We start from the raw sequence: 25,360 nt of genomic DNA on the forward strand, positions 1-25,360 counted from the left end.
ATAAGGATTGTGTATAAGTTTCATAACATTTGGTTGAGGCAAACTAAAGTTAGAGAACGGAAACCAATTTTGGGATGTATGGACAGACTATGACCAAACTACGAAATCTAGTAACCAATAAAAATGGTACCCACGAATATACAAATTTGATTTTTGTATGCACCATTAAAACAAATATTGACATAAACAGTTTTTTGCCACTTTTAAGCCAAAGGAGCTTTTTAATTAAGGAACCAATCTCTGGACATTTCATTCATCTGAAATCCTATACAAGTTCACAAAAAATAAAATGCTTTGCTGAGCACAGCCTGATACGACCGCAGAGGTCAAACCCTGAACAGTTGGGGCAAGTTTGGACACAATATTCAAGCTTGATACTGTCTGAAATTGGATTGTGATCAAATTTTTGACATAATATAGGTTTCTGACACAAAATAAAGATGGTCAAAGATCTTAAAAATTTGAAATGGGACATTTAATTTACCTAGAATGGTCTGATATCCAAAATCTAACAACATGGTTAGATTCAGCATATAAAAAAACACCAAAAATTTAATTTTAATTGAAATCAAACAAAGTTTAATTTTGGAACCTTCAAACCTTAATATGGACTAATTTGAAAACAGGGCCCAAAATAAAAAATCTGATAAGATTCAGCATATCATACAGCCGCAATAATTCAGTTTTTGATGAAATCAAACAAAGTTTAATTTTGGACCCTTTTGACCTCAATGTAGACCAATATAAAAATGAGGCCCAATATCCAAAATAAAATGCTTCGCTGGGGCGCAGCTTGATACGACCGCAGAGGTCGAACCCTGAACAGTTGGGGCAAGTATGGACACAACATTCAAGCTTGATACAGCTCTGAATTTGGATTGTTATTAAATATTTGACACAGCATAGGTTTCTGACACAGAAAGAATGTGGTCTAAGAACTTGAATTTTTTTAATTTACCTATTATGGTCCAATGTCCAAAATCAAAATACATGGTTAGATTCAGCATATCAAAGAACCCCATATATTCAATTTTTGTTAAAATCAAACAAAGTTTAATTTTGGACCCCAACTTGGACAAACTTGAAAACTGGGCCCATAATCAAAAATCTAAACACATGTTTAGATTCAGCATATCAAAGAACCCCAAGAATTCAATTTTTGCTAAAATCAAACTAAGTTTAATTTTGGACCCTTTGGACCTTAATGTAGACCAATTTAAAAAACGGGACTTAAAATTAAAAATCTAAATACACGGTTAGATTTGGAATATCAAAGAACCCCAATAATTCAATTTTTGATGAAATCAAACAAAGTTTAATTTTGGACACTTTTGACCTCAATATGAACCAATTTGATAGCAGGGCCCACAAATAAAAAATCTAAATTCATGGTTAGATTCAGCATATCAAAGAACCCCATATATTCAATTTTTGTTGAAATCAAAAAAAGTTTAATTTTGGACCCCAACTTAGACCAACTTGAAAACTGGGCCCATAATCAAAAATCTAAACACATGTTTAGATTCAGCATATCAAAGAACCCCAAGAATTCAATTTTTGTTAAAATCAAACTAAGTTTAATTTTGGACCCTTTGGACCTCAATGAAGACCAATTTAAAAAACGGGACCCAAATTAAAAATCTAAAAACACGGTTAGATTTGGCATATCAAAGAACTCCAATAATTCAATTTTCGATGAAATCAAACAAAGTTTAATTTTGGACCCTTTTGACCTCAATATGAACCAATTTGATAGCGGGGCCTACAAATAAAAAATCTAAATACATGGTTAGATTCAGCATATCAAAGAACCTCATATATTCAATTTTTGTTGAAATCAAACAAAGTTTAATTTTGGACCCCAATTTGGACCAACTTGAAAACTGGGCCCATAATCAAAAATCTAAATACATGTTTAGATTCAGCATATCAAAGAACCCCATATATTCAATTTTTGTTGAAATCAAACAAAGTTTAAATACTGGACCCTATCTTGGACCAACTTGAAAACTGGGCCCATAATCAAAAATCTAAACACATGTTTAGATTCAGCAAATCAAAGAACCCCAAGAATTCAATTTTTGTCAAAATCAAACTTAGTTTAATTTTGGACCCTTTGGACCTCAATGTAGACCAATTTAAAAAACAGGACCCAAAATTAAAAACCTAAATACACGGTTAGATTTGGAATATCAAAGAACCCCAATAATTCAATTTTAGATGAAATCAAACAAAGTTTAATTTTGGACCCTTTTGACCTCAATATGAACCAATTAGATAACGGGGTCCACAAATAAAAAATCTAAATACATGGTTAGATTCAGCATATCAAAGAACCCCATATATTCAATTTTTGTTGAAATCAAACAAAGTTTAATTTTGGACCCCAATTTGGACCAACTTGAAAACTGGGCCAAAAATCAAAAATCTAAATACATGTTTAGATTCAGCATATCAAAGAACCTCATATATTCAATTTTTGCTAAAATCAAAAAAAGTTTAATTTTGGACCCTTTGGACATTAATGTAGACCAATTTGAAAACTGGACCCAAAATTAAAAATCTAAATACACTGTTAGATTCGGCATAACAAATAAATAAATGTGATCAAAGATTTTACAAATCTAATGCGCCATACTGTGCAATTAAAGATTACTTCTTGAAATTTTTCAATATTTGAAATTTGAAAAAAAAATAATATTTGAAGAATAATTCTTTTTAATTTCTGAAATCTGAAATGAGAAAAAATTGGCCCCCCACAATTTCTTTTTATCCCCCCCCCCCCCTTTTTCCCCCCAAAAAATTCTTTCCCTCAAGATATGGTCATAATCTCAATTCAAATTTCCAATGGAGTTGGCAACCATAATTACCCATTTAAATTTACCATAGTGCTAACTTAATCTATTTTATAATAGAATTAATAAAAATATAGTGTCAAATCTTTCATATGGATTTTTTTGTAAAAAAAAAAGATGAAAACATTTGCAGATATTTTTACTGGTCTTCCTTTATAAATATGCATTTCTTTAAACATAATTTAAAAGCAGTGTAAGGGAAGTAACCAAAACATTGTATTTGGATTACCTCCCTTACACTGTTTTAGATTATCTTTATTGTTCATTAACCATTACTTTATACATAATTTAAAAGCAGTGTAAGGGAGATAATTTCAATGATGTATTTGATTTATCTCCCTTACACTGCTTTAAATTATGTTTTGTACTAAAGTATTTGTCCATTAACCAGGACAACCTTGTTTTCCCCCTTTTTTGCCCCTAATTCCTAAACGGTTTGAGCCATAACCCCCCAAAGCAAATCCTAACCATCCCTTTGTGGTATGGAAACTTGTAGTATAATTTCAGAGAGATCCATACACCGTTCCACAGTTATTGTCTGGAAACTAGAAAATGCTCATTTTTGGCCCCTTTTTGGCCCCTAATTCCTTAACTGTTGGTACCAAAACCCCCAAAATCAATCCCAACCTTCCTTTTGTGGTATTTAACCTTATGGTCAAATTTCAAAAAGATCCATTCACTTAAACTAAAGTTAGAGTGCGAAAACCAATATGTATTCGGACGACGACGACGCCGGACGACGACGACGTCATACCAATATACGACCACAAAAATTTTTGGCGGCCGTATAAAAATTATTCAAGGTTAAAACCCCCAAAAATTAAAGACTTTAAATTAATCCCATCGAAATTGGTTAAAAGATTTGCATTTATTTTCAATTGAAGATTTCTTGCTATTGCGCAATACTGTGTATTTGAAGATTTCTTGTTATTTTGCAATACTGTGCTATTGCGCAATACTTTGCAATTGAAGATTTCTTGCTATTGCGCAATACTGTGCTATTGCGTAATACTGTGCTATTGCGCAATACTGTGCAATTGAAGATTTTTTGCTATTGTGCAATACTGTGCAATTGAAGATTTCTTGCTATTGCGCAATATTATGCTATTGCTCAATACTGTGCAATTGAAGACTTCTTGCTATTGCGCAATACTGTGCTATTGTGCAATACTGTGCAATTGAAGATTTCTTGCTATTGCGCAATACCGTGTTGTTGCGTAATACTGTGGTATTGCGCAATACTGTGCAATTAAAGATTTCTTGCTATTGCGCAATACTGTGCAATTGAAGATTTCTTGCTATTGCGCATTACTGTGCAATTATTTGAAATTTCAAAAATTTTGTTGAAAAAAAATATGAACCCCCCAAAAAAATAGGAAAAAAAAATATCCCCCAAACTTTTTGAACCCCCCCTTGGAGTAATTACCCCCAAACTCAATCCCAGCCTTCCCTTTGTGGTATGGAACCTTGTAGAACAATTTTAGAGAGATCCATACACTTAAACACAAGTTATTGTCTGGAAACTAGAAAAATGCTTGTTTTTTGCCCCAAATTCCTGAACGTTAGGGGCAATTACCCCCAAACTCAATCCCAGCCTTCCCTTTGTGATATGGAACCTAGTGGTACAATTTCAGAGAGATCCATAAACTTACACACAAATAATTGTCTGGAAACTAGAAAAATGCTTGTTTTTTGCCCCTTTTTTGCCCCAAATTCCTGAACGTTAGGGGCAATTACCCCCAAACTCATTCCCAGCCTTCCCTTTGTGATATGGAACCTTGTGGTACAATTTCAGAGAGATCCATACACTTACACACAAGTAATTGTCCGGAAACTACAAAAATGCTTGTTTTTGGCCCCTAATTCCTATTCTGTTGGTACCATAACCCCCAAAATCAATCCCAACCTTCCTTTTGTGGTATTGAACCTTCTGGTAAAATTTCTTAGAGATCCATTCACTTAAACTAAAGTTATTGTCCGGAAACCAAATATGCTTCTGACGACACCGACGACATCAGAGCATTATACGACGCAAACAATTTTTTGCGTTCCTATAAAAAACCAACACACCAAGTTATGACTAACAAGTGATTTTTTTAAAAGAATGATCAATTGATTGACGTTTGCTTTAATTCACATCAGAGCAAAAGGCTATATCACTGAGATTTTTATTAAGAGGATTAAAAAAGGGTTACTGAAGTTAAGTTACTTACCTGCCTCTGTAAATTTACGTCCTGCTTTTAGTTCTTCTTCACTCAGATATTGTGGTGGGGGCCACGAGGGTGTAAGTTTACAGATCTCATTTTGTTGTTTTGTTACAGGTACTTCTGTATGGGTCCAGTAGTACATACAATCACCCTGGAGTAAAAAATATTTATAACATAAATAAACTTTTGATTCTACGTAAAAGAGCAAAATTCATAGAAACACCATGGAATAATAAGCATCTATATGACTCAAACATATTTTATTCTGAACTAATACAGCAAACAATACTGTATAACATGTCAATAATGAAACAGCTGACAAAATTGTATAACATAACAATAATGAAAGAACTGACAAAATTGTATGACATATCAATAACGAAACAACTGACAAAATTGTATGACATATATCGGTAATGAAACAGCTGACAAAATTGTATGACATATCAATAATGAAACAGCTGACAAAATTGTATGACATATCAATAATGAAACAGCTGACAAAATTGTACGACATATCAATAACGAAACAACTGACAAAATTGTATGACATATATCGGTAATGAAACAGCTGATAAAATTGTATGACATATATCGGTAATGAAACAGCTGACAAAATTGTATAACATATCATTAATGAAACAGCTGACAAGACTGTATGACATATCAATAACAATGAAATAGCTGACATTATTGTATGACATATCAATAATGAAACAGCTGACAAAATTGTATGACATATCGGTAATGAAACAGCTGAAAAAATTGTATGACATATATCGGTAATGAAACAGCAGACAAAATTGTATAACCTATCATTAATGAAACAGCTGAAAGACTGTATGACATATCAATAATAATGAAACAGCTGATAAAATTGTATGACATATCGGTAATGAAATAGTTGACAAAAATGTATAACATATCAGTAAGGAAACAGCTACATGTGTATGACATAATCAAATCATAATGGCAGATGAAACTAAAAGTACAAATTTATCAACATTCCCCAAAATTAACTCTATCAATATAGCTCTAAGACTCAATAAAACTGAAATCATAAATATTAAATGAAAGGAATATTGTTTCCACTGGAAGAAATATTACAGTATTTGTTCCTGACAGAATAAAGGGTATAGAATATTTGTTCCAACAGGAACAGATATTACACTATTGTTTATAGCAAAGTTTGCAGAGGAACTTCTGTTAGGAGGAACAGATATATGATGACAGGTAGACTGTGTAGACAACAAAGTGAAAATAAAGATCAGTGACATGGATCTTAGAGAGAGAGAAAAAGCTTAGGTTGAGGATGGTTGTCAGTTCTGTTTTGGGAGAATCTATAGTCAACTGGTAATCCTATATCATTAGTATCAATATATTTACAAGTATGTTTGACCAACCTTAGTTTTTCTTTATCGTTTGTTACACTCCTTGAGATGCATTCCTATCAAAAATTTTACATAAAAGTAGGCCACTTATTGTATCACAAAGATAAATTTTGACATGAATTTTGTCTGCTACAATCAAGTCACTGTTTACTATCACCAAAATCCATATTTTTATCAGAATCTGCAGGTACCTCATTTCTTAAACAAAGGCCCCTTGAGGTCATAATAGTTACATTCCGATAAATGATATATAAAATTCTTGTAAAGTAAACAAATTACATAAATAATTTAGGTTATAGCATACGTTTCACTAGTTTTAAGTAAAACACACTTAAGTTAAGATCATGTTTACAAATTTGATCTTAGGTTCTACAAAATAAAGAAGTGCTTAATAAAGAATGTCATGAATTAATTAATTATTATGTAAGGTACTTCCGTATATGCTAACAGGAGCTATTGTTCATGTAAAAGCTGTCAATCAAATATCAAATAACCTACTTCTATGTAACCCTTTTCATGAAAGTTTTATGGCTATAATTTCCGGATCTGGTTTAACAAGCAAGATAAAACAATTCCATGAGACAAAAACTTCATCAAAATTCAATAACATTCAGCAGAGAATATGATACAAATCAGATGGAGTTCCTACTTGGATGTTGTTTTCACTTCCCCTCCCCAAACCGCAAAAAAAAAAATAATCATAAAGAGTCTCTAAAAATTGACCAAACACAAACTTAACCAAGATCAATAAAGCATGAAATATAGATCACAGATTACTTTCACCTTGAAGCTGTTTTACTTAGAGTACATCTATATTTGACACTGGTGGTCTTTAGTCATATCTTAATACTTTTTGTTATTTTGAGAATTTGGTATTGATGGTAGATCTTAGTCAGTCTCTGTTAATTCTTTTTATTTATTTATAACTTTTAAAACTCAGAGCAAATGATAACTTGATGTCTGGTACTCAGACACCTGTCTATTGTTTTAAGACTGTACCTTAACCTCTAAATGTGATCTGTTTATCTAGGTTGCCATCTCATTACAATTAATATGGATAATTGCCTCACTTAAAATGGTACTTAGAAATAAACTTTTTCTAATAAATTTTTGATTACATTACATTTTTTCAAAGTACCAAAGAAATTTTCATGTAAAAAAAGCATGAAAAGTAAGTTCTTGTGTCACTTATTGGAGACAAATGAAAAAAAGTTTTGGCTCCTATGTAAATGGGTTTTCTCTTCATTTTTATATTTAGTGACCATCTCTAAATTCTTCACTGATTAACAGTTTTTCAAGGTATTACAAGGTGTATTATATCAATAGTGTTATTTACATCTTATGAGGTCAAAATGACTAAGTATACATCCCTTATCTTAATAATATGGATTCTAATCTAATTTCCTCTTTTAAGTCAATTTACATACTTCATTTACATAATATATTCGGTAAATTAAAGCAACAGGGTCTATTAATCAAATGAACAACAACAAAGTGTGAAAAATAATACCTTATTAGTCAAATACTACTGATTTAACTAGGAAAGGAATTTGACATTCTCATGAATGAAAGTCCTTAAAGAATATGAAACCTCTTCGTCAATGTTAACATAGTTTGAATATTGTTTATATTTTCCTTGGAGATAAATGATATCTCCTTTCATCAACTCCAAACTAAACACGGCATGACAGGTCATATTAAAACTCAGTCAAGCTTGATAATTTTGTAATAGTTTAATATCTGTATCATTTCATCTCAATATGCATCTGTCAGATAACAATACATTAAGATGAATTTGTTTAACCAGGCCATATTGTGTCCGAAGTCAGGAGCTTGTAATTCAGTTGTCATTTGTTGCTATAAATAATATTTGTTTTTTGTCTGTTGTTTTGTTCATAAATCAGGCTGTTAGTTTTCTCATTTGAATAGTTTTACATTTGTTATTTCGGGGTCTTTTATAGCTTACTATGTGATATGGGTTTTGCTCATTATTGAAGGCATTAAATGACCTATAGTTGTTAACTTCTACATCATTTGGTCTCTGGAGGAGAGTTTTCTCATTGGCAATCATTCCACATCTTCTTATTTTTATATTGATTTCTAAATTACTTCATTAAAACATGCATCAGAAGCTTAAGGCTAACCTTTCCCTTTTTAAAGATTGTCATTTTTTCTAAATTTCATTTTTTGTAAAGAAAAACCAACAAGCACCAAAGCCATGAATCTGGTGGTCACCACAGTCAGAATATACAAAATGTACAATGTCTTTTGTCTGATTTAGTTCATGACCTCATAATGTCAATTTCTATCATATAAATCTTGGCCTTTATAAATAATCATCAAGTGAATTATGGGATAGAATATTTTAAGATGAAAAAACAGGAACAATGAGTGTTGTTAGTTCTTTGATTGTGGGCATTCAGGTTATTAGGGAATAGCTTTCTGACTTCCAGTCAATTATAGAGAAAAGGATGAAAACAATTCTGTCTAAATTAAGCAACAGACAACAAAATTTGTTCTAATTATTAGCAACAGACAACAAAATTTGTTCTAATTATTAGCAACAGACAACAAAATTTGTTCTAATTATTATATAAGTCTTTGCCACAGATCGTTTGTGAGGACCAATTTGTTAGTGATTTGATTTACTACCAGGTCTCTCCCATAGGAATAAATACTTGAACTGGCTTTTTTTTACTTTCATAATATGCAGGGATACAGTGAAAAAAAAAGTAAATGGTACTATTTTCCTCATTGTTGAAGGCTGTATGGTGACCTATTGTTGACATTTTCTTGTCCTAATGGATATTTGTCTCATTGGCTATCATTGATTGTGTACATTCAGGTCAGTTGGGAAGAGCTTTCACACCTCTGATCCATTATAGATCAAAGGGTGAAAGGAATGTTGTCAAAATTTAGAAATAGACAACAAAATTTCTTCTTATAGTTAAGTCTGTGACACAGGTCTTTATAAGGACCAATTTGTTACTGAATTGGTTTTGTGCCAGGTCTCTCTCATAGGAATAAATCCTTGATGTATCATTTATGACTTTCATTATTTGGATGGGATATAGTAAAGACAAAATATGGTACGATTTTCCTCATTGTTGAAGGCTATATGGTTACACATCCTTATCCTTTGGTGAATATTTGTCTCATTGGCAATCATACCACATCTCCTTACTTTTGGTATATTGACTAATGAATGATATCAGAATGGTGTATATAGTGGCCGAGCTTTCAGAGTGGTAGTCATAAGCTGAAAGGTTCTATATGTGATGACCTCCTTAAGAATGAGAAATAAATCTACAAGCTTAAGGACCTGTAAATCTTAAATAATTTGAATTCTGAACAAATTTGCTTAACAATGTATGCAATTTGAATTTCTTGTGTAAGAATTGTATTTATGGTTATGATAATGTCATTCATAAAACAAAAGCTGCTACATGTACATACATATTTTTATGCCCACTCAAAAAATATTGGAAAAACAATTGTCTTACTAAAACATTTACCAATTATTTGTAGATGATTCATGTAACAATCGATACCCATCCTAATAAGTTACATTAAATATAATTGATTGATTAAATCATTTGAAATTTTAAAAATAACTTTAAAATTCAATCATCTATCTTCATAATCGCATATTTAAAATGACATTAACTTTGAATGATCATATGTAAAAAATCTTAGGTATGTTGAAAGAAAACCTTGGTTTTTCCAGATCACCGACTTGATCTTTATCCTTAAAAAAATATTTTCATATCTTTATTATCAGTATTTAAACAATTAAAGCATTGCCATCTTCCTGTGTATTGTGTCTTATTCAAAATATTAAATTTAATAAAGAAACATACCTTTTAACTTTAAATCTTTAGTATGATTTTCATGATAAGAATAACAGTTTTCTTAATGAAAAAAGAGGTACAAAATCTGAATTGTTGCAATTTAGCTTTACCCTTCTTTTGCTGTTATAACTATATACTGCTTTTTAAAATCTTTTAAGATCAAAAGCAAATTAAGATTTGTATCATAACATTTCCATCCTTTGCAAATTTCAAAATTGTTTTGAAAATTCTGAAATTTAACATAGATTATAACTTTATTTTATTATTGTTTTCAAACACCTGAACCCCCTTCTTTAACAAAAAGCAAAAGTCTTTGACTTCAGATTTTACTCTCAATCCCTAGAGATCTTGTTCATATGTCAACCAACTTTAAATAAAAAAATCTAAGATACAGTTATTGACTGAAATTCAACAAAATATATATTAACATCATAAATACAAACTGTACAAATGTCCCAATAGTACAGAAATACGAAATGACTACAGTATGAATGAAAAAAAATATAACTTCAGATTGAAAAACAGCAACAAATTATGAAACACATAAGACATAATAACAAAATTGCCTTACTATAAAAATGTAGAATATCTATACCTTTTCTCTGATAGTATCCTTCATTAGAATATCATTCCAATAAGAAATCAGGTTTATGAGAATACACTGTCTGTTTTATTTCTCTCCATAAAATTATTTCCATTTACATAAATCTCTGTCCACTTTATATATATTTTATTAATAATTATTCCTGATTTTTTTCATGAGTAATATTTGAGGTTATATATCCAGCATCACACCTAATAGGAGAAAACCATGATGACACACATAGCTCACATCATCATCAATGGATGACAAAGGGATTACCTCCCCTTTAATGAACATTTAGTTAAATGTCAATATACATCCTCAATAGTCAGATAATAACATTTAATTTGATACCATAATAAAGTTAATACACAAAGTGTATTGTGGTCAACCTAACGGAACAGATTTTTATTGGTGACAATTTATCAATAGCCACAGGTGATGTGATGGTGGTCATTATCCACGACTAAAAGTCAAATTAAGAGGTACTAAAAGGTTCTTTGGGTAATGATTTACTAGACTTTGTCAAATTATGTTATTTTGATTGAGGTAAATTAGGGACCAAAAATTGCAAGAAATGTCACTTCACAGAATTCTACCTTTTTAATATCATAAAGGCGTTAAACAGAGATGGACGAATATTATATATCATGTTTAATAAGGTGGGTCTAATTATCTATTTTTTCAAACAAAATATCCATGTTTTTTAAATATTGAATGCACTATTTTTACATCATAATTAATTTTCAGTTATTTATTTTAAAACTGCAGAATTAGGATAATAAAAAAAGAATTTGTTTTACAATATGACTTTATAATATAAAATACTGAAAAAAAAACCTTATAATTTTTTGATTACATATAGAAAAATAGGTAAAATTTATGAATGGGAACTTTATCTAAATTCAAGCATGCCAATATAATTGATCAATTAATTTTTGTAATTCAACACCACTTTTTGCACTTTTGGCTATATATCATGGCAGGCACCAGTTTTTATTGGTGGATGAAGCAAGAGTAACTGGAGAGAAAACATTGGTAGGGGAAAACTGCTAATCTTAGTCATATGAGATCAAATTCAAGGGCACTGTGCCATGATTGGGTTTGAACTCTCAACCTCAGTATCGACAGGCAAGTGGTCATTGTAGATGAACTCTTTAGACCACTCTTTTAAAGAGGCCTCCATGATACTATGTGAAGTATGTTTGTAAGTCTTGGAGAACATAGCTTCCACCACATTCTTTATGTGCCTGTCCCAAGTCAGGAGCCTGTTGTTCAGTGGTTGTTATTGGTTCATGTCTGTCAAATTTGTTTCTCATAAATTGTTTTGTTATAAATTAGGCCATTTGTTGTCTCGTTTGAATTGTTTCACATTTTTTATGTCAGGGCCTTTTAAAGCGGACTATACGGTCTGGGTTTTTCTCATTGTTGAAGGCCATATAGTTGCCTATAATTGATTATATCCACTTCATTTAAACTCTTGTTGATAGTTGTCTCATTCGCAATCATACTACATCTCCTTATTTTTATATTTTTTTTTTTATATCTAGCATCTGAATATTAAACTAGAGGCTCTAAAGACCCTGTGTCGCTCACCTAGGTCTATGTGCATATTGAACAAAGGACACTCTCCCCCATTGTAGACGAGAATAGAATTCATGACAAAAATCTCTTTTTTGTTGATCTTGTATTGCTGATTGTTTTGTCTGTTTACTTTCTTTCTATCTTCTTTGGTTTTTGCTCAAAACACAAAAGAGGTTAAAAAAAAATCCTCATTTAAGGGTAATCACTCCTACAAAGAGTGACAGTCTACTAACTATATCAGCAAAATTTGACTTGTTTGTAGATCTTGCCTTGCTGATAATTTTTGCTATTTAAAGTTTCTATTTATCTATTTTAATTTTTATCATATAATGCCAAACGCAAAAAAAAAATGGTAAAAATAGTCATTAAAGGACAGTAACTCCAATAAGGAGTCGTCGGACGATTTCCTCTATATTGTCTTAATTGTAGATCTTGTCTTGCTGATTATTTTTGCTTATTTAAGTTTCTACTGACTACTGACGATTTCGACAATGCAGACTTATTTGAAGATCTTGTCTTTCTGATCATTTTTGCATTTAAAGTTTCTCTGTATCTATTTTAGTTTTCCAGATAATAGGCAAAAATTAAAAAAACAAGAGGCTGAATCGCTCACCTTTAATTTTTTGCTTAAATCTTTCATCAATGATTATTTTTGCTTTTCAATATATATTAATGAGTGGCTTAAAAATGCCATTTAAATGTTCTTTGCATCTGTCATATTTTCTTCAAAAGCAAAAGAATGCATTTTACCACTATGTTCCATTTTAGCCATAGTGGCTATTTTTCTTGACGTACAAGGAAATAAAATATAAAATTGATACTAGATACTCTGAAACTCATTCAGCCCAAGTTTGGCTGAAATTGATTCAGCAGTTTCAAAGAAGAAGATTTTTTAAAGTAAGCAAACTAGATGAACAAATTGTGAAAAATTGTCTTTAAAGAGCAATAACTCCTTAAGGGGTCAATTGACAATTTTGGTCATACGAAACTTATTTGTAAATCTTACTTTGCTGAACATTTTTGCTGTTTACAGTTTATCTTTATCTATAATAATATTCAAGATAATAACCGAAAACTGCAAAATTTCCTTAAAATCATCAATTCAGTGGCAGTAACTTAAAATCAGATACCCAATTTGGCTGATAATTTCAGAGTAGGTAGACCTTGACCTAATGAATACTTTAACTTCTTGTGTCTGATATCCTCTAAATGCTGTAGTTTTTGAGAAATAAGTCAAAAACTGCATTTTACCCTATGTTCTATTTTTAGCCATGGCAACCATGTTTTCTGAGGAAACAGAACATAAAACACAAACTTTATTCTAGATAACCTAAGAATCATTCAGCTTAAGTTTGGTTTAATTTGGTTCAGTAGTTTCAGAGGAGGAGATTTTTTAAAGTTAGAAAACATGATAAACAAATTGTGTAAAATTGTCCTTAAAGAACAATAACTCCTTAAGGGGTCAATTGACAATTTTGGTCATATTAACTTATTTGTAGATCTTATTTGCTGAACATTTTTGCTGTTTACAGTTTATCTTTATCTATATTAATATTCAAGATAATAACCAAAAACTGCAAAATTTCCTTAAAATTACCGATTTAGTGGCAGCAACCCAACAATGGGTTGTTAGATTCATCTGAAAATTTCAGGGCTGATAGAACTTTACCTAATGAACAATTTTACCCCGTCAGATTTGCTCTAAATGCTTTAGTTTTTGAGATATAAGCCAAAAACTGCATTTTACCCCTATGTTCTATTTTTAGCCATGGCGGCCATGTTTTTAGACGAATCACAAAATAAAACACAAACTTTATTCTAGATACTCTAAGGATGGTTCAGCTTAAGTTTGGTTGGAATTGGTTCAGTAGTTTCAGAGGAGAAGATGTTTGAAATAGTTAACACCGGATGGACGACGACGGACGCCAAGTGATGGCAAAAGCTCACCTTTCCGAATCTAAAAATGGTAAAATTTTTCATTTAAGGGCAATAACTCCTATAAGAAGTCCCCTGACAGTTTTGACTTAAATGGACAATTGGTAGAGCTCAACATTCTTAACATTTCTGCCCCTGTCAGATTTTCTCTATTTATAATGGTTTTCAAAATAATAGACAAAACTTGCATTTTACTCCTATGTTCTATTTATAGCTATGTAGGACATCTTGGTTGACAGGCGGGGTCATAAGACACATTTTTTAAACAAGATACCCCAATGATGATTGTGGCAAAGTTTGGTTAAATTTGGTCCAGTAGTTTCAGGGGAGAAGATTTTGTAAAAGTTAATGGACGAGGACGACAAGAAGACAAGTGATGAGAAAAGCTCACTTGGCCCTTTGGGCCAGGTGAGCTATAAAAACTAGATTACTGACATGTCAACAAGGGCCAAGTTTGCACATTTTTATGTGAGGCATAGAGACTGATGCATACAAAGCAAATCTTCATAAATTTCGACACCAGCAATTAAATCAGGATATGTTCTCAATTAATATATGTTTTGTTAAAATCCAAGCACTATTCATTTTGGTGGGCATTTTCGTAAATGGTGGGCAACCAATTATTTTGACACAGAAAATCATTTCTTATAGCAAATGATACCTTTTTCATTTAAATCCTAGCAATATATTTTGTTAAAATCCAAACACTATGTATTTTGGTGGGCATTTTCCTAAATGGTGGGAATCCAATTATTTTGACACAGAGAATCATTTCCTAAAAGCAAATGATACCTTTTTCATTTTATACCTAGAAAAAAATAGATTCTCAGAATTTATAATTTTTTAACGAAAATTAAGTTTTTAACACAATTTTGACTTGAGGAAACAATTTGGAATGCATATCATGTCTACACAATATATATCAGTTTTTGATGACATCCTAGCACAAGAAGATGCTTCTCAAAATTTGTGATTTTTTAGCAAAAGTTTTTTTTCCAATAATTAATGAGGTCAATTTCACCAAAATATAATATGCAAATCTACATATTATGCACAACAACTGTGCAAAATTCCCTTTGCTACTACGGTACTACCTATATTTTTGGAGTCTTTGTGTTTTTGTTTTATCTTGTATTTGTTTCCTCAAAATTTGTGATTTACTTTCGTTTCTTTTAATATTTACGAGCTAAATTTCACCAAAATATAATATGCACATCTGCATATAATGCACAACAACTGTGCAAACTTTCATTGGCCTCCTACCTATACTTTTGGAGTTTTTGTGTTTAAAAATAATTGTGAATGGACAGACAAAGTGAAAACGCTCTTGCATCCTTGATGGGGGGCCCTACTAGACATTTATACTTCCAAAGAACAGGGAAATAAATTACACAAAAATGTAGTTACACTTAACTACAAGTACAAGAAGTTAATCATTTACCCATAATTGTGAAATTATCAATTAGAATGCCTAATATGTTTGCTTCTCATCAAAAGGTATACTGCAGTTTAATAATATTTTCTTAAATAATATTGTTTTTACCTAAACCCAACCCTTTCTTTTGTTTCAACTTCATATTATTAAAATTTAAAGAAAGCTGAACTTTTTGTTGTTGTAATTTTTAAACATTATTTCAGCAAATCTGCACAGTTGATTTTGATAACAATGTTTTGGTAGTTACCAATCTTAGCAAACCATGTTTATATCACAATAATACTGTTGTGCATAAGTACTTTAATATTCAAAATTAAAGAAAAAAGGTAAATTTCATTTCATTTCTCACCTTAAACAGCCATTGTGAGTCCTTCCTGTTGACCTCTTTAATAACTCCAGCAGCAATCAGACAGGTACAATACTGTGAGCCTATAACCTGCAGGTCATGTCGGGTCAACATTAATCTGAGGTAATGGTTATCATCAATAGATGAAGACAGCCACTGCAGTAACATCTTCCCTAAAAAACATATACCAAAATTACCTACATGTATCTGTTATAAGTTGGATACCAGAATGGGGTTTATTCAAAATCTCTTATTATTACTTTTCATATATACATTTTCATTTTACATGCACTTTACTTCAATTAACGTTCAAATTGCGAAAAAAAATTACCCATATATTCAGTAAAACGGTCAAATTTTGTTTTATGCTAAAAATGTGCTTTTTTGAACAATCTTAAAGATGTTCGTACTTTCCTTTAAAATGAAATAGACAAAAATGTTTGAAACAAACTTATTCAAACAATTTAATAGCCCAATTACCTTCAAACACTTCCATGCGACTGAAATCAAGGGTTCCAGGAACTGAAGCTGGCCATTTTACAGCATCATCTAAGTTTTGATATGGACTATATTCTTTAACAGATGGATCATTGGGTTTTACTTCCTCATCCTCCTTGTTGATACTTTCAGTTATTAACTGTGCCACAGCACTTGTCACAGGTTTATATTCTGCCATAGGTAAGAATGGTTTAGGACTATTTAAAGCTTTCATTTGATCTGCAAGTGGTTTCGAACTATTAAAAGTCTTTGCCTGCTCACCAAATGGTTTTGGACTACTTGGTGCTTTCATTTGATTTGTAAATGCCTTAGGACTGTCTATTGACTTTATTTGTTCAGAAAACACTTTTGGACTTGACGGTGAGGATGAACTCTTATTTTGTAAACCTCCGTCAACTGTTCTATTGAATCGACTATTTTGAATAGGAACATGATCTAAATCGGTTTCCATTACAGCTTCACTTTGGCATACAACTTTTGATGAATTATCGTCCTGTTTTTGTACACCGTTTATTCCTGCTTCAGTATTTTTAAACAATTTTCGTAACTTTTCTTCATCTCTTTGTTTCATTGCTTGATCTAAATCAGTGACTGGCGTTCGTCTTAATGATGAGTTATTGAGAGCTAAGTCAGGAATGTCTAATGATTTACTTCCCTTTGGAGTCATTACTTGCTTGATTTCGGTCGATTCACTTAACGACCTGCTTCCAGATGAATGTCTACTTCTCTGAGGAGATTTGTCAGTGTTTGATATGTTTTGATCAGTTCTTGTTCCAGATGAATGCCTACTTCTCTGAGGAGATTCATCAGATAAGCCTGGTTCCGTTTTTGACCCAGATATAAGTTTTTGTGGAGATTTGTCAGATATGTTTTGATCGGATAAAGTTTGTGATATGTCATGTTGTGGATAAATGGAGGGATCCAGTTTGGATGATTTGTTCTCTGGCTGATGTATATCTGGATTTGTGGGTTTGTCCATAGTTTCATTAGATTTAAATATTAGAGTCGGATCTTTAGTCTCTATGTCATGTATTGATGTTGTTCCATCTTGATTTACTGATTTACTATCAACATCATGAGATTCCATCTCATTGGTGCTCTGACTATTTGTAGGAACTCTATCAGGGACAGGTTTGGAGGAAGACATTACATTTGGCACTGACTCTGTTTGCTGGGTATTTGTAATTCCATTTTTTGGTGAGGATTGAATTTCAGGACTATTTTGCACAGAATTACTTGATTCTTCACTCCTCGAAGGAGTATCTGATGACATTCTTGTTCTCCGTGTCCTTAAAAGTTTATAGGTCGATTCAAGTTTGGCAATTAATGGATTACCAATAACTGGTGTTTGTGTGACTTGAGTTGTCGGTAGACTTAATTGTTTATCATCACAACTTTTATTAACATTTGACATGAAAGATAGATTTGGCCTTTTCCCCCTTTCTAAACTCTGCACTCGTCTTAAACGTATACATTCAGCGGCACTTTTCCTAGAAGTTGATGGTTTTTCTGTGCTTTCAGTGTTTTCACCTGAAGCTTGGTTGTCAACAGAATTACTTGTTTGAGATGTCAAGTTTAGTGATTTGGAAACATCCTGATTTGAATTTAATAGTCCAGATGATCTTACTCTAACAGTACGTTCAACAGACTTTGCTCGGATACCAGAATAGGCACTTTCATTTAGTACACTCCTTCTCTGTCGAGTTCTTGTTCCTGGTTCTGCTGAATCAGAGGTCTGACTTGATTCAGGAGAACCTTTCCAGTCCTCATTTTGATTCAGTAAGCTTCTCCTACTCCTTGTTCTTACACTTGTAGTACTGGTTTCAGGAGACTCTGATCCTGTTTTCTGAGTAAGGTCAGGGGTCAAAGGTGTGTTGGTTTCTTCTGGATCCTTCTCTCTGGTGATAAACCTCCTCCTTCTTCTTTCTGGTGGTTTATCTGGAGATGTGTTTGGTTGAGAAGCAGTGGATACTGGAGGTTGCGTTTCTGCTATAACCGATGACTGAACATTAGGATTAACTTCTGCACTAGGTAATGTTTCCTTACTTGTTTCTGAAATAGGTTGTGAAGTGGATTCTGTCAAAAAATTTGCTTCATTTTGTGAATCTTGAGTCGTTGACCTGGCAGCGTTTGATGGATCACTTTTAGGAACAACGTCAGGGACGTGAGAATTTTGATTTCCACCAATATTTGAATTTTCAGATTTCTGATTTAATTTCCTTTGAATCCTTTGCTTTAGACTTCTTGATTTCCTTTCATTAGATGACTGACTGTCGTCTGAGGAATATTCTGATGATATGATACCAGCTGAGGCAGATGGTTCCGATGACTGAAATCGGTGTTGTGTTCTCTGGAATACATTTTGTCGGTTAGAATTATTTCTGTTAGTGTCAGTGGGACTGTCACCAATATGAAATGACTGTAGGGTAGACACAACATCATCAACAAGATTTTCCTTATCTGCCTCTTCAGCCATTTTTGTGTTTATCTATCAGTGCACCAAATCTGCCATTCTCTCAATTCAAAGATCAATTGCAGCATCTAAAATTATAATGGAGACAAATCTATGAATAAGCATGATAAGAGTCTGAATAAATTTAATGCTCTAATTTTCAATAAATAAACTAGGGGGTTCTTAACGACCTTGACTACCCACGAGGGTTTTGCATGGTAGGCTGAATAAAGGAAGAGAAATGCCCATATTTATTATATGCTGAATAATCATTTTTCTACCTTTATGACAGATACATTGTACATAGCTATAAAAGCCTAAACTAGAGGCTCTAAGGAGCCTGTGTCGCTCACCTGCATTTTCAACAATGGCCGCTTTTGGATAAAAATCATCATTGAAGGACCATAACTTCCTAAAGAGAATATTTACAATTTCAGTCATGTTGACATATTTGAAGATCTTGTCCTGTGGACCATTTTTGCTTTTTTTAGTTTCTACCTATAATAGTTTTGAAGATAATAGGCAAAAACATGGTAACAAATCATCATTTAAAGGGCAATAACTCTTGTAAGGAGTTGACTGACCATATGTGTAGATCCTGTCTTGCTGATCATTTTTGCTTTTTAGATTTCTATTAATCTATTACAGTTTTCAAGATAAAAGGCAAAAATGAATTATTGTGGAGTAATCAGATGTAATCTTAAACATCCCAATTATTAGTGATTCCCTTGAGACAATAAGTAAAATTGTACAACATTAATTTGTTAATTATCTGGTCATGTATTAATCCCAAATGGCAGCAATACAACTTTTTTTTATTTTCTTTTTTGGAATTTATTTAGTTAACATACTATATTTCGCAAACTTGTTTAAATCATACATAATAAAATGCTTCGCTGGGGCGCAGCGTTATACAACCACAGAGGTCGAACCCTGAACAGTTGGGGCAAGTATGGACACAACATTCAAGCTTGATACAGCTCTGAATTTGGATTGTTATTAAATATTTGACACAGCATAGGTTTCTGACACAGAAAGAATGTGGTCTAAGAACTTGAATTTTTTTAATTTACCTATTATGGTCCAATGTCCAAAATCAAAATACATGGTTAGATTCAGCATATCAAAGAACCCCATATATTCAATTTTTGTTAAAATCAAACAAAGTTTAATTTTGGACCCCAACTTGGACAAACTTGAAAACTGGGCCCATAATCAAAAATTTAAACACATGTTTAGATTCAGCATATCAAAGAACCCCAAGAATTCAATTTTTGCTAAAATCAAACTAAGTTTAATTTTGGACCCTTTGGACCTTAATGTAGACCAATTTAAAAAACGGGACTTGAAATTAAAAATCTAAATACACGGTTAGATTTGGAATATCAAAGAACCCCAATAATTCAATTTTTGATGAAATCAAACAAAGTTTAATTTTGGACCCTTTTGACCTCAATATGAACCAATTTGATAGCAGGGCCCACAAATAAAAAATCTAAATTCATGGTTATATTCAGCATATCAAAGAACCCCATATATTCAATTTTTGTTGAAATCAAAACAAAGTTTAATTTTGGACCCCAACTTGGACCAACTTGAAAACTGGGCCCATAATCAAAAATCTAAACACATGTTTAGATTAAGCATATCAAAGAATCCCAAGAATTCAATTTTTGTTAAAATCAAACTAAGTTTAATTTTGGACCCTTTGGACCTCAATGAAGACCAATTTAAAAAACGGGACCCAAATTAAAAATCTAAAAACACAGTTAGATTTGGCATATCAAAGAACCCCAATAATTCAATTTTTGATGAAATCAAACAAAGTTTAATTTTGGACCCTTTTGACCTCAATATGAACTAATTTGATAGCGGGGCCCACAAATAAAAAATCTAAATACATGGTTAGATTCAGCATATCAAAGAACCTCATATATTCAATTTTTGTTGAAATCAAACAAAGTTTAATTTTGGACCCCAATTTGGACCAACTTGAAAACTAGGCCCATAATCAAAAATCTAAATACATGGTTAGATTCAGCATATCAAAGAACCTCATATATTCAATTTTTGTTGAAATCTAACAAAGTTTAATTTTGGACCCCAATTTGGACCAACTTGAAAACTGGGCCCATAATCAAAAATCTAAACACATGTTTAGATTCAGCATATCAAAGAACCCCAAGAATTCAATTCTTGTTAAAATCAAACTAAGTTTAATTTTGGACCCTTTGGACCTTAATGTAGACAAATTTAAAAAAACAGGACCAAAAATTAAAAATCTAAATACACGGTTAGATTTGGAATATCAAAGAACCCCAATACTTCAATTTTAGATGAAATCAAACAAAGTTTAATTTTGGACCCTTTTGACCTCAATATGAACCAATTTGATAACGGGGTCCACAAATAAAAAATCCAAATACATGGTTAGATTCAGCATATCAAAGAACCCCACATATTCAATTTTTGTTGAAATCAAACAAAGTTTAATTTTGGACCCCAATTTGGACCAACTTGAAAACTGGGCCAAAAAATCAAAAATCTAAATACATGTTTAGATTCATCATATCAAAGAACCTCATATATTCAATTTTTGCTAAAATCAAACAAAGTTTAATTTTGGACCCTTTGGACCTTAATGTAGACCAATTTGAAAACTGGACCCAAAATTAAAAATTTAAATGCACTGTTAGATTCGGCATAACAAATAAATAAATGTGATCAAAGATTTTACAAATCTAATGCGCCATACTGTGCAATTAAAGATTACTTCTTGAAATTTTTCAATATTTGAAATTTGAAAAAAAAATAATATTTGAAGAATAATTCTTTTTAATTTCTGAAATCTGAAATGAGAAAAAATTGACCCCCCACAATTTCTTTTTATCCCCCCCCCCTTTTTTCCCCCAAAAAATTCTTTCCCTCAAGATATTGTCATAATCTCAATTCAAATTTCCAATGGAGTTGGCAACCATAATTACCCATTTAAATTTACCATAGTGCTAACTTAATCTATTTTATAATAGAATTAAAAATATACTGTCAAATCTTTCATATGGATTTTTTTGTAAAAAAAAAAGATGCAACATTTGCAGATATTTTTACTGGTCTTCCTTTATAGATATGCATTTCTTTAAACATAATTTAAAAGCAGTGTAAGGGAAGTAACCAAAACGTTGTATATTGATTACCTCCCTTACACTGTTTTAAATTATCTTTATTGTTCATTAACCATTACTTTATACATAATTTAAAAGCAGTGTTAGGGAGATAATCTCAATGATGTATTTGATTTATCTCCCTTACACTGCTTTAAATTATGTTTTGTACAAAAGTATTTGTCCATTAACCAGGACAACCTTGTTTTTCCCCCTTTTTGCCCCTAATTCCTAAACGGTTTGAGCCATAACCCCCAAAGCAAATCCTAACCATCCCTTTGTGGTATGGAAACTTGTAGTATAATTTCAGAGAGATCCATACACCGTTCCACAGTTATTGTCTGGAAACTAGAAAATGCTTATTTTTGGCCCCTTTTTCCTTAACTGTTGGTACCATAACCCCCAAAATCAATCCCAACCTTCCTTTTGTGGTATTTAACCTTATGGTCAAATTTCAAAAAGATCCATTCACTTAAACTAAAGTTAGAGTGCGAAAACCAGTATGTCTTCGGACGACGACGCCGGACGACGACGCCAACGTCATACCAATATACGACCACAAAATTTTTTTGCGGTCGTATAAAAAGGGAGCATACAGTTGTATATCTGATAGCCAAAAAGTTGGATGACCAGTAAAACGAGAATCGATAAATGTTACCCACAAACATTATTTTATATGGTTTTATACTAAATTTATAGATACTAAAGTATATAATTTTGAGATATAGGTAATTTTTACTCAAAAAAACTACATTTCACTTGATTTGTGTGTCTTGTATACAAGTTCCTTGCACAACAATATGGTGGATGTAATTATTCAAAAGGTACATGTGTAGATAACTGTCCCTAAATAAAAAATGAAAAAATTCTGAATCAGTCCTCTACAATAACTTTTTTTTTCAACTTGCCCAATAGGATAAGTACACATTGAAACTTACTTGTCCGAATGGAATTGTAACTTGTCCAAAAAAAATCTTAATATTAACCTTTTTTGCATTTTAAGTTAATTCAATGAACATAAGATCAGAATTTGATTTATATCTCTTGATATCCTTTTCAAAAATATGAGTCGAGAACAACTGAATCAAGTCATGTCACAGGACTTAGGTTCTAGTTTTCATCAATGCCAAAGTCTCATCAGACTCTGCACATGAGGCACAGTCTGGTAGGCTTGTCAGTCTACACTCATTTGGTTTGTATCCTGGTCTTTCATGTTGGTAAAATATTGATTATTATGATTAATGCCTTACTACAAACAGCTTTGTTTTTAATATATTAAAATGTTTATTCAAAGCAATCAAGTATTGTTTTGTCTACATATGATCAAATATGATTCTGTGAATTTTATGGTCAATATTTTCTTCATTTTTTATTTTAAAAAATATTTTTGTTAAATAAAATTTATCATATTTATAATAGGCAACAGAATAAGGTAGGGAAATGAGGTACTGGTTGGCTTGGTCCCGAAATGTCTCCTACGGTGCCATACTGTCTATTAAACATGGAAGGATTGGTTTCCGTGCTGGTGCCGAACTGTCTTGTTACCTTAACTACAAAGGGCATTCTTGATTTCATCTAAGACTGGTTTCCGAGAATATTACGAGTTTTATCTGTTATAAAGTATCTGTCAAAAAACCAGTTTTAAATTATGGATTGCATATAAACATGTCAAATTAATATTTGTTTTTATCTTTTCTTGTTTTTTGTTTATTACTTTGTTCATCAAAGTTGGATTTAATTTATTTTCTACAAAATGATTTTACTTGTCCCGTCGGACAACCTTGATCTAGCTTTTACTTGTCCGACCTTTTTTTCCTCTGGTACCGGACAATCGGTATTGTCGAGCCCTGCGAATGATTAGTTTCTTTAATAATCAGGTTTTCCCCTGGGTCAATTTCTTTTTTCGTCTACTCTACATGACATAAACATGTTTACATTCTTGCAAACAAAAAAATCAATTTGCAGCATTGTTGTCTCATTCATTATAATTTTATATATCTATTTCATATCCTACATTGTAATAAATGAACACTCAATTAGAAAAACGAATTTGGAACTCAGAAATAAGTTCAAGGTGAAATCCGAGTATTGTCTGATCAGGGAAAAAGTCAGAGAAACCCGAAACAAACTTTACAAGCTGGACGAAGTCGAACCGTTATGATGATTTTTAATCGCCACAATTATATTTTTTTTGGAAATGCGAAAATGGCGACTGCCAGTTGAAATCCTGAATAATGGGCATTTGAAAAGTAAATAGATCATTTGGAAAATAAAAAAAGAATGATGAATAATTTTTATACTTTTATTTAAATATAGTTATCAACACGGAACTTGCATACAAGACACACAAATCGAATTCATGAAGTGAAATTGTACTTTTATTGAGTAAAAACGACTTGTATCCTGAAGTTAGATACTTTTGATATCTATTAAAACAATATAACACCATATAAAAAGTAAAGTTTTCGAGTAACATTTATCTGTTCTCAGGTCAATATTCAGTTCTTGGGAGTTCTCGGGAAATCATGGTACCGCAGTAAAACGGACATGCAAAATTCCAATACATGTAAATAAAAACGAATATCATTCAGAAGCTCATCAGATAGCACTTGCCTCATATTTATTTTTGATTGACACACAAAATATTTTCAAAGTTAAACTAACTGTCATTGTTGTACAGGTGTAAAAATATTAAACCTGCTCATGCAAAATAATCAAAACTGCTCTCAGAATAAATGCATTCGCATTAACGTAAACACCGGTTTTTAATCAATTTGATTAAAGTGCGCCTTAAAATACAATTGATATAAATGCTTTCAACCAGGGGACATACAATTTGTGTTTGTTACTCTAAAATATAACCTTTGTTTGTTTCACATTTTTCCCAAACTGTCACCGGAAGAAAATATTTTCTGGGTTACACTAATGTCCCGACCATTGTCCTGACCAATAGAAAAATGCTAAATACTTTTGTATCTTTTGATGGATTGATTTTAAATTTTAAACATAATAAGATATCAATATTCATTAAATAATTATAGGAACAGAAATCGAAAAATTCA

At 31.7% G+C, this 25,360-nt stretch overlaps 1 protein-coding gene across 1 annotated transcript in view; it reads right to left on the bottom strand.

The window, feature by feature from the left end:
- The window catches only part of LOC127738725 (uncharacterized), a 53,813-nt gene extending 28,590 nt beyond the window's left edge, over window positions 1–25,223 (bottom strand). Inside the window, exons 1-4 of the mRNA XM_052250062.1 lie at window positions 25,161–25,223; window positions 16,668–19,226; window positions 16,191–16,360; window positions 5,069–5,213 (exon numbers count right to left, since the gene is read on the bottom strand). Of these exons, the coding sequence (XP_052106022.1) occupies window positions 5,069–5,213; window positions 16,191–16,360; window positions 16,668–19,161 (2,809 nt within the window). The 5' untranslated portion in view covers window positions 19,162–19,226; window positions 25,161–25,223. The remainder of the gene's footprint in view (window positions 1–5,068; window positions 5,214–16,190; window positions 16,361–16,667; window positions 19,227–25,160) is intronic.
- Between the last annotated feature and the right edge of the window lie 137 nt (window positions 25,224–25,360).

Source organism: Mytilus californianus, unplaced genomic scaffold (assembly GCF_021869535.1).
Source record: "Mytilus californianus isolate M0D057914Y unplaced genomic scaffold, xbMytCali1.0.p SCAF_4, whole genome shotgun sequence".
Classification (NCBI taxonomy): domain Eukaryota; kingdom Metazoa; phylum Mollusca; class Bivalvia; order Mytilida; family Mytilidae; genus Mytilus; species Mytilus californianus.